This window comes from Neopsephotus bourkii, unplaced genomic scaffold (genome assembly GCF_033783945.1).
Source record: "Neopsephotus bourkii isolate Nb327-2 ecotype Australia unplaced genomic scaffold, CSIRO-AGI_Nbou_v1 NB_484, whole genome shotgun sequence".
In the NCBI taxonomy this organism is placed as follows: Eukaryota; Metazoa; Chordata; class Aves; order Psittaciformes; family Psittacidae; genus Neopsephotus; species Neopsephotus bourkii.
In genome coordinates, this window is record NW_026900985.1 from 32659 (window position 1) to 48897 (window position 16239).

At 46.6% G+C, this 16239-nt stretch overlaps 1 protein-coding gene across 2 annotated transcripts in view; it reads left to right on the top strand.

Moving 5' to 3' along the window:
* The first annotated feature begins 6770 nt into the window (after positions 1-6770).
* The window catches only part of ARK2N (arkadia (RNF111) N-terminal like PKA signaling regulator 2N), a 52817-nt gene continuing 43348 nt past the window's right edge, over positions 6771-16239 (top strand). For both annotated transcript variants that reach the window (XM_061350370.1, XM_061350371.1), the window contains exon 1: positions 6771-6875. In XM_061350370.1, the coding sequence (XP_061206354.1) occupies positions 6822-6875 (54 nt within the window). In that variant the 5' untranslated portion in view covers positions 6771-6821. The remainder of the gene's footprint in view (positions 6876-16239) is intronic.

The window sequence follows — 16239 nt, forward strand, 5'->3', positions numbered from 1 at the left end:
CAGGCTGAGTAAGTCCAGCGCACAGCCTGTCAAGATGGCAAAAGCGAGTGGACAAGCCATCTTTTGTACACGTGGGCTAAGCCGGCCAAGGGGAACTTACCTCAGAGGTGAACAACATGAAACTCAGAGCAGGAGTGGTAGTGTAGGGGTGATTACAGATACAGCTACTGCTTACCAGAAAAACCACTGGCAGAAGGCAAGCTAGTAGTGTTTGAATCTGTGAAGAGCAACAGCATAATCTGACTTTTCTGTTGTGGAAGGGAAAAGAAGTCTTGGAAGGCATCAGAGCATAGCTGAGTTGTGTCAGAGAATGGTTTAACAAGACAGCCATTGTAAGGCAGTGGAGGTCATGGCCTCACAATTAAGGAAACTTAATCACTGGAGGCCTTTAAGAGCAGATTAGAAATGTGCTGCTTAAGTGTTAATAATGCAAGGATCATGCCTTAGGATACAAAGATGGATTAGATGAGGGCTTGAGGATGCTTTCAGCCCTGCTTTTCAATGAGAATCTTCAGACTTACTCAGCTAACATCAGACGAAGGCTTTTTATCACACGTGTAGCCACAGCTTGAGGTTTGGGAGGCTTTCCCAGCACTATGGCTCTTCTTTAGCACCACTTCATCACATAATACTACACTGGTTGTGAAACCAGGGGGGTGCATTCTCCCCCTGTACCCACAGGGCAGCTGCACCACAAGTGCTGTGTATCCCATTCATTGGCAAAGAGCCTGAATACAGACAGCAGCAGGGCCAGGCTCACTTGAGAGCTCTCCAAACATCACCAATTGTCGCTTCCTAAACTGGAAAGGCAAGGAATGAAAAACCCCCACAAAACAAACCACCCAGCAGCTGCACTCAAGCTGTGTGGCACAACCAAGCCATCTGCAGCACACGCAGCATAAATATGAGGCCAGTTGTTGGGTCAAAAGCGCACCTTTTGATGGAAATGGAGTCAGGCAAGATTTGTGCAGCCAGTGGGCTGCCAGTAGTGCTGCTCAGCTCTTCAGGTAGCGTTTACATGGGCTGAATGCCCTGCAGGGCCAATGGAGATGTCCTCCCTCACTGTTGGTGCAGTCCAGGATGGGGATGGGACACCGGGAATGCCTCACAGGAGCACACCAGCCTGAGTGCTCTGCTGAGACACTGATTTTGGGCTTCACTCTCTGTCTTGTCAACTGTTGAGTGTTTCCACAGAGGTCACAGCAGAGTTGGAGGGAGGCTGCCAGCCAGGCCCCTTGGCTGTTGTATATCATGAAATAATCACCCTGCTGAGAATGACACACGAGTGAGTGTCTGGAAGGGCCTCACTTTGGGTTACATCAGCTGCTCCAATCTCAACTCACAGCCTGACTCCTGGAGACACCTGCAGAGCGTTGGAGACTCTTGGAGTCTGTTAACATCCACAGCCTGAGAGCAGTTGTGCTCACTGTGAGCTTTGTGTAGGGCTCCTGAGTTCTGGGGCTGGAGCTGCAGACCATCAGTTTTACCAACAAAGCACAAAAGATGTGTATGCTTTATCACCATATGCTCAAATCCTCCTCCAGGAAAAGATGGGTATCCAAATTCCACCTGAAAAGTTAGAGTTAAAAATGTACACTAGACATGAAAACTGGTCAACCCTGAGTGTAAACTTATTTTACCACACAATAACATAATGTTCTTACCAAGACAATGTGCAAAATAGTAACAGCTTTAGAGAAATTAAGATTCATCCACATACTAGCTAAGTGAAGGGTGTTTATTTAAAAGAAAACATTTAGGTACTAAACCCAGAGTAATAAACCTTAAATGCTAGAAAATTGCAAATTTAAGGCTACTAAGCTGAAATATGTATCTATTCACTCAAAATGCACTGAATCAAAAGATGGATGTAGTTCTGATTAGCCTTATCTAGTTGAAGATGGCCCTGCTCATTGCAGTGGGGTTGGGCTAGATGGACTTTGAAGGTTCCTTCCAAACCAAACTTTTCTATGATTCTATGAGGATGGGATCTCTTTTTGGCTACATGTTTTGGCTAGTACTATACAAGTATTGTTATTTGTTGCAAATATTTCATTGTGATTGCTTTTCAATCTTCCTTTGACTGAAAGCATTCTATTTATTTTTTCATTCCTATAAATCCTTTAGTAGCTACAGAATATTAAGTATATTTAAGAAAATTTAAGAAAATAGTTTCAAAATTTATTTTAAAAGTAAGATGCATTTCGTAACTTCTCCAGTAAAACACTCCACATACTCTTTCAGTATTCATTTCTGTTTGGGTACTTACCAGCAAAAAAATGTGACATGTTGAATTGTAAGTGTACTTCAGATTTGGTTTAGTTCCATCTAGTACTGAATAGGTCTTACAGGTCTAAGAAAGATTTTGCATTTCTGACGTGTTCTTTGAGTTTTTAAACTACAGAGTCAGCAGTGAAATAACAGTAATCCTGGACCATGCACCCTTGCATGCTGCAGGAAATGCTTCATTGTGAGGTTCTGTTTGTTGTAACTTCAAGAGGCTTTAGAAATGTTTTTTATTTTCTCCTTCATTAAAACATCAGTATCAGGCTGGGAGGATTTCTGCTTCTCCAATTCAGAAACATTTCTTCTGAAAACAAAAACCACCATGAGTGAGTAAGCAGAGGCTTTACCAGTAAGTTTAAAGGAAAACTTGCTGTTCTTTCTCTCTTTGCTGGGGACCCCCTATGTGGGAGATACAGCACTGCCTCCATCTGCCTTGAAGTCATTCAGCATTGCACCGTCCTTCCTGAGCCACCTAATCAACAGTAAAAAACCCCCAACCAACTCCAAAGCCACCACTTAATCTAATAAACGCTTCCTCTAGCTGCTTGCTAAATATGCTTTTCATGCTAATTAAGCAGCACAGCTGCTTGATTAGGCAATATTGGCTGGTGAAACCCAGCAGCAAGGAAAGTTTTGTCTCTCTTCCTTCCCCAGGAGACACACAGGCTGTGGCTTGGGGATGGTGAACATGTCAGTGTCCTTCCTCATGGTCCCCCGTGGAGGAGCCTGGGTGATGGCTTGGCCCGGTTTCAGCAGCCCATTTATGATTTCAAATGCTTGGCAGCCCATGGCCCATTGGAAAACAGGCGTTTAAATGTTACTCTGAAGGTGAAGTTTCTATATATTCCTTCTGCGGAGGATGCTCAGTAATGTGCCTATGGATATTGCTGTTAGATGCTTGGGATTGGGCTCATGAAAAGACATTCTCCCTGTCTGGAGCTGGAGGGAGACTTTCAGCCTAGGGCTGGGGAAGAGATGGGAGAGGGATGAAGGAACTCCACTCCCCCTGCCAACTGCTGCAGAGGGTAGCCAGCCTGGAAGCCCTTAGAGCCAAAGCACCTTCTCAAAAGGTTTTTACTTTGACACCACAACATGGCTCTGGGTCACTCCTGCCTCTGCTTTGAGTTAATGTCTTCCCATTGTCTTTGGGAAAGCTGTGGAGAGAGGTGGTGGCAGCCGTGGTGGAAGCTCTGGCCTGAAGGAGCTTCTGCCACTCCCTTTCCCAGCGATCCTCCCTAGAGATATCCCACTGATACTCCCCTTTCTCAGACAGAGGAGTTCTTATTGCTTCTTCAAGGACATAACTAACACTGAAATAATTTCACTCTTGGCAGATGTGGACAGAGAATGATACAGCAGAGCAAAAGCAGGCTGCAAAAGGCGCTGAGCTGTACTCCTGTATTCCTGGAGCCAGCACCACCGCCTGCCTTTTCTCCTCCCTTCCTAATCTTTCAACCCATCTCCCTGAGAATTCAGAATGAGTTCCATGGTGTTTCTCCTAATCTGGCATATAAACTCTCAGGCAATAAAGCTTTCACCACTTCCCTTAGGGAGACAATTTTCCAGCCTATGATTCTCTGTTCAAAAGCTTTCCACCCTGATTTTCAGCTTAAACATGCCCTTTTTTAATTCCACCCCATTAAACTCATTAACGTATCACCAGTCTTTATCCCACTTATTTCATTCAAATATTTACAGATCACTAATGCCTTCCTGCTTTGTTTAGTAATTCCACTGTACCTAGAATAGTCAATATTTCTTTCCTTTTCATTTCTAACACCTCCAGCCTTCTGGTTCCTTCAGTTGAGCCTCTTTGAGCTCCTTTCCATTTATCACTTTTGTTGCAAATGCAAGGCAGATGCTCACTGCCCTCGCCTGTATAGTTACGCTTTCCTGTATGCTGTCCGAAACTGCATTGCCTATTCCTTGCTGTTGTGTCCTAGCACCTGTGTGACAGCCTGTTGTCCTCTGGGTGTCTTTCAGGAGCTGTGCCCCCAAAACCATAGATCTTGGGATGTTTTTCTTTCTCCCAGATGTAGCCAGGCGTGCTGTGAAGGCTGATTGATGGCTTTAACTTGCCAGAGGGGAGACTGAGATGAGATTTTAGGCAGAAGTTCTTCCCTGTGAGGGTGGTGATGCACTCTCACAGGTTGCCAGAGAAGCTGTGCTGTCCCATCCTTGGTGGTATTCAAGGCTCCAGGCTTGGAGCCACCTGCCCTAGTGGAAGGTGTTCCTGCCCAGGGAAGGGGGTTGGAACTGTGTAAGCTTTAAGCTCCCTTCCAACCCAAAGCAGGCTGTGGTTCCATGATTTTAGCTGGTGGCAGGGCATGGCTGGAGCCACACATGAAATCAGAGCAGAGTCTTCCCACACAGGGCAGATTTCATCTTTTCTTAAACACAGACTTCATTAGCACCATGCTCATTCCCTCTTACCCCACCAATTCCCTCTTACCCCACCGATACAGGATGCACCAATGAGGATGGTACTCCTGCAAAGGAAGTTTTTTTACATGTTTGATGACAAATATATCTTACAAACTACTGTTTGAAGACAGAATCCTGAATCCCTAGCTACGTAGATCTAGTTCCTGAATCTCTTAATCTTATTAATCCTTGCTGTGACAAATTCTTCTGAGGTAGTGTGTGATCTCTATTTCCAAGTCCACGTACATGATTTGGGTGATGGTGGGGTAGATGTGCAAATACCCCTTTCTATATTACCAACTCTATAATCGTGGGATCCGCTAGAGGTTCCTCTGCTCTATGATGCATGTTTAACAAATTTCTCAGACTTTTCTATGCCCTGGCCAGGATTTAAGGACTATACTGCAATTATTTTACTACCTGAAAGGAGGTTGTGAGGTAGGGGTCTGTTTCCTCTTCCAAGTACCAAGTCATAGAATCATAGAACAGTTAGGGTTGGAAAGGACCTAAAGATCATCATGTTCCAACACTCCTGCCATGGGCAGCGACACCTTGCTCTAAACCATATTACCCAAGGCCTCGTCCAACCTGGCCTTGAACACTGACAGGGATGGAGCATTCACAACCTCCCTGGGCAACCCATTCCAGTGCCTCATCACCCTAACAGGAAAGAATTTCCTCCTTATATCCAATCTAAACTTCCCCTGTTTAAGTTTTAACCCATTACCCCTTGTCCTATCACTACAGTCCCTAATGAAGACTCCCTCCCCAGCATCCCTATAGGCCCCCTTCAGATACTGGAAGGCTGCCTCAAGCTGTACCAGGGAAGGCTCAGACTGGAGATTAGGAACAATTTCTTTCCTGAAAGGGTTGTCAAGCACTGGAATAGGCTGCCTAGGGCAGTGGTGGAGTCACCATCCCTGGTGGTGTTTCATGGACATATAGATGTGGCACTTAGTGACATGGTTTAATGTTGGCCTTGGCAGTGCTGGATTAAGTTGGACTGGATAATCTCAAGGGTCTTTTTGAACCTGAGCAATTCTATGGTTTCACAATTGCTGCCACATTTCCAATTGCAGAGCACTAGCCACACCGTGCAGTTGTGCAGCATACATACCTCGCAGCTGCAGAGCTAGACACTCTGATTAAGAAACACCATAAGGGTATTTAACGTGTGAGGTGTAACACCGCTGTAACTGCACACCATGCTTCCTACCCAGCCGCCAGGTCTCTGATCTCAGGGATCAGTGTCACAGGGAAACCCATGCTGGCCCAGGGCTGAGAGGTGTCTGTGGTGCTGGGCTCCGGCCCTTTCGCATGCGCCTCACCTCGCTCAGCCCTCCCCATCGCCTGGCCCCTGCACTGGGGAAGTGTTTCTTTCTTGTTGTTTCTCTGTTCCTTTCTGCTTCCTTATCTGCTCTTTTACTCGGGTGGGTCAGCACTAACCGCTGAGCTTGGTTTGCCCACACTGGGAAACTCAGAGCAGCTTCCAGTGCCTAAAGGGGGCTACAAGAAACCTGGAGAGGGGCTTGGGACAAGGGCCTGTAGGGACAGGCCAAGGGGAATGGCTTTAACCTGCCAGAGGGGAGATGAGCTCTTAGGCAGAAGCTCTTCCCTGTGAGGGTGCTGAGGCACTGGCACAGGGTGCCCAGAGAAGCTGTGGCTGCCCCATCCCTGGCAGTGCTCAAGGCCAGGTTGGACACAGGGGCTTGGAGCAACTTGCTCTACTGGAAGATGTCCCTGCCTGTGGTACGGGGCTCGACCTGGGTGAGCTTTAAGGCCCATTACAGAGGGTCCTATGACCCCAAGTAACACGGTGTGCCGTTAGCCGGTAATGACCCACCCTTCCTGCCCCTTCTTCAGCCGCCGCTGAACCCCTCACTGCTCTCCGCTGGTGCCGAGCTCGGTGCGGTACCTCCGTGCTCCCCTCGGGGCGCCGGCGGTGGCGCTGTGGGGCGGCGGCCGCTCTGCGCGGCGCTCGATGCTCCCGCTGTGGGAGGAAGTGACGCCGCACGCGGATCCGCGGCCTCGGTGACATTCTGTGAGGCAGTTGGTGCGGGGGGGCGGCGGCGGCGGCGCCGCGGCTCGGACCTGGCTCGTCCTGGCTGTCCATGCACGGCTGCTGCGGCTCGGTGGGGACGGCAGCGGGGCCCCACGTCCTACAGGTGAGTGCAGCCGGCGCGGGCAGGGCTTGTCCGCTGCGCGCTTCGGAGGGGCCGGGCCGGGCCGGGCCGCGCCGGGCCGCTGCCGTTATCCCCGCTGTTGCGCGGGCGGTTGGCTGCTACCTGTCTCCATCCTCTTTCCAGCTCCGGGGCCGGCGGTGTTGGGAAATGGGGAGGCGGCGGTCCTGCCTGCGCCAGGCCAAGGGCTTCGGGAGCGCGGGGTGCCCGGCGGCTGGCTTCGGGCTCCGGTAAGCGGTGACCTCCATCTCGGGCCGTGCAGTGCCGGGGCGCGGGAGACCCGCCGAGCCGCCGCTTTGGAGCCATGCAGCGATGAGAGCTGTGCTCCAGCTCCTAGGAGCAACTTCTGGACACTGAATTCCCTACGAGAGAGACATTCCTCTCTGGGCTCTTTATTACAAGAGAGACACTGAGGTGCTGGAGGGGTCCCAAGAAGGGCAGCGAAGCTGATGAAGGGCCTAGAGCACAATCGTGATGAGGAAGGACTGAGGGACCTGGGAGTGTTTAGTCTGGAGAAGGCTCAGTGGGGACCGTATTTTTGCTTTGGGGACAGGCTGCCCAGGCAGTGGTGGAGTCGCCAGCCCTGGAAGTGTTCACACACCGTGTCGATGAGGGCCTCAGTGGCATGGGTTACTGGTGGCTTTGGCATTGCTGGGGAACGGTTGGACTTGATGAGCTTCAGGGTCTTTTCCAACCCAGCTGATTCTGTGATTAGAGAACTTATGTGTTGCACTGTGGGATCATGTATGAAGTAGTATTGGCTGTTTGGAGAAAAACTTCTGAAAAGCAAGGCATGTAACTGCTCCAGTTTATGCTTCTCTAGTCTTTCTGCTTCTTTGTTTACCTTTGATGATGTGGGAATATATATTTCATGCAGAAAAAGAGTTCAAGTTGCTCCTTGCCTATCGAGCCTGAGGTCCCTTGAGCTACTGACGTCTAATGGGTTGCAGATGTGGCTTTGAGCCATACAGCTGTCCAGAGAGAATATAAAATTTAACTGTGCTACTTGTTTTTTGTAAAATGGAAAAAGTAGCCTGAGCAGACTCGTAAAATTTAAGCATTTCCCCAGTTCAAGTACTGTAACTTTCTTTGTATCAGGGTTATTTGGCAACTACTCAAAAGGCTGCTTTTTGAAAAACTTATGGGTGGGTTTTTTTTAGGTTTACATTGTGTAGTTGGTAGGGAGAGCTTACGTCTTTGTAAAGCAGCATCTAACTTTATTTATGTCTCTGTTTGTAAATAATAGAACCAGGCTACTTGTATTAACATTTGTAGCTGCTTTCGTGAAGCTGTAACTGCAATAAGTTAGTTAAACAAGGTCTTGGTTGTAATAGTCACACACTTTAAACCAGCACAAAGTACCTAGCAGCATTTAAAAGGCTGAAAAAAGGTGTGTGTAGAGATGCTGCCAGATAAGTCAATCCTGTTTGATACTGGATGTTTGTTATTTCATGGGCAAATGATTTTAACTTTTAAAATGAATGAGTAGTGAATCTTTGAACCCTTGAACACCTCTTTAAAAATGTAAAATTTCTCTTAAGCCCCTCTCCTCCCTAAGTTTTTATTTGGTTTTAAGTCTTGCCTGGTATTTGTCAAGCGTAAAACCAAATAATAGCTTATTTACAGTTTTCAAGGTGAAATTTCAGGTACAACCTGTAATACCTCTGCCCTTAGAACACCAACCAGTGAATGCAAAAAGCTTTCCTTAAAGTTGCTGAAGTCTGTTCAAAAGCTTGATGTTTGACCTTGAGGTGGAAACTGGGTATAGTGCTTTTTTGAGGTCTTCATCTTGTGGTTCTTCTGCCCTAGTTAACACCTGTAATTGCTGTTTCTGTGATAGAAGAGCTGAAAGTCAGACAGGCACAACACGGCAGATTCCCTTGTTGACCAGGAGGAGGGAAGCACTGCCTTTGCAGAGGGAGTAGGTTTGTGATAGGCTCCAAAGACAGCAGCTTGTCAAGTGTTTGCTAAGCCCAAATGTCTCTCCCCATATACAAGCACGATACAAAAGCAGTGAGATGAACTCAGCTGTCCAACAGCAATCTATCTTAAACATCATTTTCTGAGTCTTTCTCACGTCTAGTTATCTGGAGCAGTCTGGTGCTGGCAAAGGAAGCTCCAAAGGGGATGGTTATGTGGCTATTAATGCTAATAAAATACTGCTTTCTGTGGTTCTGGTACACCAGTAACACTGGTGTTTTGTCTAGGGGATTAGGAGGAGAAACAGTGCGGGTGGTAGAAGGCAGTACGTGAGTCTGGGCAGCTGGTATTTATCCTCAAGTATGAGGATAACAGTTCTGACTCATTTTTAATAACGCTTCAATTTTTAATTATAATGTGTCGAGTATTTCTGTTTGCTTTTCAGCCTAATTGCTAGTTGGCATCATGAAGAGGTGCAATGAGAAATTCCTGAGAAATCAGGAAGAGGAAAGGACTGTGGTCTTACACATTCAAACGTGCATTGCTTTACAGCTTGACCACCTGCACGTGCACTTGGTAAACACATGAGGGCTGCTACTTAACGCTGAAGAGCACAAACAAGTTGGGAAACGAGTGGATATATTAAGCTGGGTGCTATGGAGGGAGGGGAAGAGGGAAGGAACCTGAGGCTGACCACAGATCAGTTGAGAACAGTCGATGTGGAGTAGTCATACATGCTGTAGCTGATAAGAGAGGTGAGAAGGATGTTTATGTACGTTTGACAAATGAGCTGATCACACTGACAGTGACAGCGTGGACAAGGGGGGTTAGTGAGGTAAGGTTGGATGAACAAAGAGTAAATATGGAGAGCCATGAGGGGCTTTGAACACTGAGTGTTAGTTAGATAAGATGACGTAACTTGGGCAGAGAAGCAAGGAGTAGTTGCCTTGATCGTCCTGATCCCACATCTGCATGCTGTATGTTTACCTTTAAAATGCTGGCTTCTTTGACTTGCCTTGATGTTGTTCACCCCATTGCATGGCATCTTCCTGCTCCACCAGGGATGTATGTGCCATCTATGACCCACATGTATATCAACATCTCACATAAACATCTGTTAATGAGATGGGAGCCTCTGTGTACCACACTGGAAAAGTGTCTGCAGGCTGAGCATGCACGTCTGCCTCATTACCCTCTGACTGGAACATCACCACTAGTTAAAGCTTTGGAAACTTTTCAAATTACTAAATAGTTTCAAGCAACCTGGCTTTACTTTTCTGTAACAATTCAAAGTTAGCATGTTGATGGGACTTCTGACAGAATTAGGTCTATGGTCAGTCGCAGCTTCTGTGTTTTTATCTGCAGTTGACTAAATAACTTAGAAAGCAGTAAACATTGACAGAAACTGAGCAGCACATTTCATAACACATTTACTAGATTAAAGATTTAAATAGCACAATTAGAATCATAAAATCATGGAATAGTTAGGGTTGGATAGGACCTTAAGATCATCAAGTTCCAACCCCCCTACCATGGTCAGGGACACCTCACACTAAACCATATCACCCAAGGCCTCATCCAACCTGGCCTTGAACACTGACAGGGATGGAGCATTCACAACCTCCCTGGACAACCCATTCCAGTGCCTCACCACCCTAACAGGAAAGAATTTCCTCCTTATATCCAATCTAAACTTCCCCTGTTTAAGTTTTAACCCATTAACCCTTGTCCTGTCACTGCAGTCCCTAATAAAGAGTCCCTCCCCAGCATCCCTATATGCCCCCTTCAGATACTGGAAGGCTGCTATGAGGTCTCCACACAGCCTTCTCTTCTCCAGGCTGAACAGCCCCAACTTTCTCAGCCGATCTTCATATGGGAGGTGCTCCAGTCCCCTGATCATTCTGGTGGCCCTCCTCTCGACTTGTTCCAACAGTTCCATGTCCTTTTTATGTTGAGGACACCAGAACTGCACACAATACTCCAAGTGAGGTCTCACGAGAACAGAGGGGCAGGGTCACCTCCTTCGACCTGCTGCTCACACTCCTTTTTGATGCAGCCCAGGATACGGTTGGCTTTCTGGGCTGCAAGTGCACACTGAAGCCGGCTCATGTTAATTTTCTCATCAACCAGCACCCCCAAGTCCTTCTCCACAGGGCTGCTCTGAATCTCTTCTCTGCCCAGCCTGTAGCTGTGCCTGGGATTGCTCCGACCCAGGTGTAGGACCTTGCACTTGGCATGGTTAAACTTCATGAGGTTGGCATCAGCCCACCTCACAAGCAAGTCAAGGTCCCTCTGGATGGCATTCCTTCCCTCCAGCGTATCAACCAAACCACGCAGCTTGGTGTCATCAGCAAACTTGCTGAGGGCACGCTCAATTCCACTGTCCATGTCAGCAATAAAGATGTTAAACAAGACCGGTCCCAACACCGATCCCTGAGGGACACCACTCGTAACTGGTCTCCAGCTGGGCATTGAGCCATTGACCACAACTCTGCGTGCGGCCATCCAGCCAGTTCTTTATCCACCGAGTGGTCCATCCATCAAATTGATGTCTCTCCAATTTAGAGACAAGAATGTCGTGTGGGACAGCATCGAACGCTTTACACAAGTCCAGGTAGATGACATCAACTGCTCTATCGCTGTCCATCAGTTCTGTAGCCCCATCATAGAAGGCCACCAAATTGGTCAGGCAGGATTTCCCCTTGGTTAAGCCATGCTGGCTGTCACCAAGCACCTTGTTGATTTTCATGTGCCTTAGCATGCCTTCCAGGAGAATTTGTTCCAAGATTTTGCCAGGCACAGAGGTGAGGCTGACTGGTCTGTAATTTCCCGGGTCATCTTTTTTCCCCTTCTTGAAAATGGGGGTTATATTTCCCTTTTTCCAGTCGTCGGGAACTTCAGCTGACTGCCATAATTGCCTCTCCATTACGAGAGGCATCGGTTCGAGACCATCTTAAAAATCTGAATGTACACAATTCCATGGGTCCTGATGAAATCCATCCGCGGGTCCTGAAGGAGCTGGCGAATGAAGTTGCTGAGCCGCTGGCCATCATATTTGAAAAATCATGGCAGTCAGGTGAAGTTCCCGACGACTGGAAAAATGGAAATATAACCCCCATTTTCAAGAAGGGGAAAATGGATGACCCAGGGAAATACAGACCAGTCAGCCTCACCTCTGTGCCTGGCAAAATCTTGGAGCAGATTCTCCTGGAAGGAATGCTAAGGCACATGAAAAACAACAAGGTGCCTGGTAACAGCCAGCATGGCTTCACCAAGGGGAAATCCTGCCTGACCAATCTGGTGGCCTTCTATGATAGGGCTACAGAACTGATGGACAGCGGTAGAGCAGTTGATGTCATCTACCTGGATTTGTGTAAAGCGTTTGACACTGCCCCACATGACATCCTTGTGTCTAAATTGGAGAGACATCAATTTGATGGATGGACCACTCGGTGGATAAAGAACTGGCTGGATGGCCGCACGCAGAGTTGTGGTCAATGGCTCAATGCCCAGCTGGAGACCAGTTACGAGTGGTGTCCCTCAGGGATCAGTTTTGGTACCGGTCTTGTTTAACATCATCGCTGACATGGACAGTGGGATTGAGTGCGCCCTCAGAAAGTTTGCCGATGACACCAAGCTGTGTGGTTTGGTTGATACGCTGGAGGGAAGGAATGCCATCCAGAGGGACCTTGACACCCTTGTGAGGTGGGCTGATGCCAACCTCATGAAGTTTAACCATGCCAACTGCAAGGTCCTACACCTGGGTTGGAGCAATCCCAGGCACAGCTACAGGCTGGGCAGAGAAGAGATTCAGAGCAGCACTGCGGAGAAGGACTTGGGGGTGCTGGTCGATGAGAAAATGAACATGAGCCAGCAGTGTGCTCTTGCAGCCCAGAAAGCCAACTGTATCCTGGGCTGCATCAAAAGGAGTGTGAGCAGCAGGTCGAAGGAGGTGATCCTGCCCCTTTATTTTGCTCTTGTGAGACCTCACTTGGAGTATTGTGTGCAGTTCTGGTGTCCTCAACATAAAAAGGACATGGAACTGTTGGAACAAGTCGAGAGGAGGGCCACCAGAATGGTCAGGGGACTGGAGCATCTCCCATATGAAGATCAGCTGAGAAAGTTGGGGCTGTTCATCCTGGAGAAGAGGAGGCTGTGTGGAGACCTCATAGCAGCCTTCCAGTATCTGAAGGGGACATACAGGGATGCTGGGGATGGACTCTTCATTAGGGACTGTAGTCGTAGGACAAGGGGTAATGGGTTAAAACTTAACCAGGGGAAGTTTAGATTGGATATAAGGAGGAAATTCTTTTCTGTTAGGGTGGTGAGGCACTGGAATGGGTTGTCCAGGGAGGTTGTGAATGCTTCATCCCTGTCAGTGTTCAAGGCCAGGTTGGACGAGGCCTTGGGTGATATGGTTTAGTGTGAGGTGACCCTGTCCATGGCAGGGGGGTTGGAACTTGATGATCTTAAGGTCCTTTCCAACCCTAACTATTATATGATTTTGTGATTTTTCAAATATGATGGCCAGCGGCTTAGCAACTTCATTTGCCAACTCCTTCAGGACCCACGGATGGATTTCATCAGGACCCATGGACCTGTGCACGTTCAGATTTTTAAGATTGTCTCGAACCAGTTCCTCTCCTACAGTGGGCCCAGGGTCTTCATTCTCACAGTCCCTGCGTCTGCCTGCCAGGACTTGGGTGGTGTGTCAGAGCATTTGCCAGTGAAGACAGAGGTAAAGAAGTCATCCAGAACCTCAGCCTTCTCCAAATTCTGTGTAGCTAGTTCTTCTGAGAGCTTCCTGAGGGAGCCTACATTCTCCCTAGTTTGCCTTTTATTTGCTATGTACCTGTAGAATCCCTTCCTGTTATCCTTAATATCCCTAGCCAAATTTAATTCTAGAGCAAGTGTTCTAGAAAATACGTACTAAAACTTAAAAGTCTTTGCTAGCTTGAAAATTACTGGTAGAAATGGGGAACCAAAAATGAATGAATGGGAGAGGGGGATGGGCGTAGTGCTGGCAGATACCTCTGGGTTAAAGCTGTGTGGTACATAATGCGTGTCAAGGTAACCTGAGGTTCACAAAGAAACCACTTTTGTTTTCATTCTCTAGTGCATGAAGTTTGGGAGAGAACCAATGCTTGTGGCTTGAATTTTAGCTTTGTAACTTGGGATCATCTGAACTGTTGTGACACCAGAATCTGTGACAGCAAATATTATTGCAGGGAACTTAGCACTGTTTTCATGGTGATCTGTGTTGTCTTTCTATTGCATCTTTGTTCCAGGTCTTTAATGCATAATGCAGTCCTGAGCCTGTGACTTGAGGTCTGAAATGCAATATCTACAAATGTGCAATTCTGAATGAGAAGAAAACTGGAGGAAAGGGACTGTAACTGAAAATGTGCATACAGTGTAAATAGTAGCCTCTGCAGTTGCTTTCTCATAACAGAGTACATCTCTGAGGTAGCCTGGAGTGACCGATACCCTGTCACTTCTTCAGTGTTACTGTGAGAGTTAGAATTTAAGTTTTGTGGTTGCCGATTCCCCGTTGTTAGTGTTACTCTTCGCATGCCTTATCAGTGTGAGTAGGGCCTGTACAGTATAGCAGTTTCTGTGTGGATATGACTGACTTTATGCAGTTTGGGCACACCTTGATTACTCGTTGAGGACTGAAAGTGAGATGCTGCTCAGTCACTGAGGTGTTGCCATTACACTGTTCCAGATGCATTACTGAATGCATAGGGAGGTCAAGTAACATACCTGTGGTCATGTGGTGAGTCAGCTTTAGGTTTGGAATGATCCAGCCTAATGTCCCTTCTTATTTAAGAAGGTGTTTATAGTTTTGTATCAGTTTAACCACATAGTGTGTCTCTTGAATGCTCAGAAATTGATTAAAGTAGCAGAATAGCGCACAGGCTTCTGCTGTACAGAGCCTTGTGATATTTAGTCTCCAGGAAGACAGCTTGAAAGCTGTTAGGACTCAAGTGGCCACTTTTTAATTAAATGCAAGTATTTCAGACTTTTTCAAGCTAGCATTTCTGTTTCAGTATACGTGGATCATGGGTTTGACATTTTAGTGAGATTTCTTCAGTGTCCTGCACAGTATTTTTCTGCCCTGATGCTTCAGAATTTCCTGGAAATGAGCAGGAAGAGCCAGACCATGATCCAATGTGTTGTTCTTGTTACGTTTCTGCTCTAATGTCTTATTTCATGGTGCTTGGTCATATTTCAGAGAAGGGAGATTTCACGTGCATTCATCCAAAATGGTTAGAGACCAAGTGACTCACGGTAGCAGAACTGGGAATATCTAAAAGCCAGACTTTGTTAATACCAGTTGTCTGTGTGATGATGCAGTTACTGCCATTTCAGTAATTTGTTTTTCCCTGGGACTGTTACAGTTCCATGATACCACTTTGAGGTTGGCACTTTATGCTCCAGTAGTATTTTCAGACTGTCTGATGTAAAAAGAAGCAGTTTAACCTGGTAGCCCAGTACAGTTAAGATAGTGCTGTTCTCTTGCATTATAGCTTTCTCCCCAGCTGGTAATCTCCTGACTCCTCAGTTCTGTCTCCCAGTTCTAGGTCTCGGGGAATGCTAACCCTTGCTAGAGAGTTCTAAGTGTTCTAGGAAAGGAAAAGTTTTAGGGAAAAAGGTTGGTGAAGAGCAGGTCAAAAAGATCTCTATTAATTCCGTGTGTTTGTGGTTAGAAATGCAGTGTAAGATAATGGGGATTTAGAGACTGTCTCCTAATAAAAGTAAGTAGAACGAAATGCTCATAGCCTGAGGCCTCATCGTGCTTATTACGATGTCTTGTAAGTGAAGTTGTCACTGTGGGACAAAAATGGGCTTGTGGTGGAAGTAACCGTGAGCTGACTTAATGATAAATACAGTCTGAGTTGTCAATAGCTATGGCTACTTCTGAGTAGTACTGATCAAAAGGCAGCTCAGAATCTGTGGCGGGCTATTATAAAAAAAAAACCTAATCATATTTGTTTGTGTGTTGTTTTTAGAAAGCCTTTAAAGTGAAGTTTGATTTTCAATGGTTCAAGCTACTGTTACTAGTAAGTCATCTTAAAGGCAGTTCACAGACTTTGGATCTGCTCATTGTGTATAAACAAAATCCAGACACTGTTAAATATCATAAAACTAAGCTAGGGAAATTTAATGAGTATCTTGACAGAGATTGAAGGCCTATAAAGTTACAGGCCTCACCTCAGTGTGATGTTGGTTTGATTACAGACAATAAATTTCTCTTTTTTTGTCCTAAACGATCAAAATGGTTTTTGTGCTTTTTAACACCTGTAGTGGATTTCACTCTTTGTATGGAACTCATCAAGTTACAGTAGTAATAAGACTGTGTGGAATGAACAGAATGGGGTTGGATTAATACTCTAGGCTTCATAGTTTTCTTTCTATCTTACCCTTT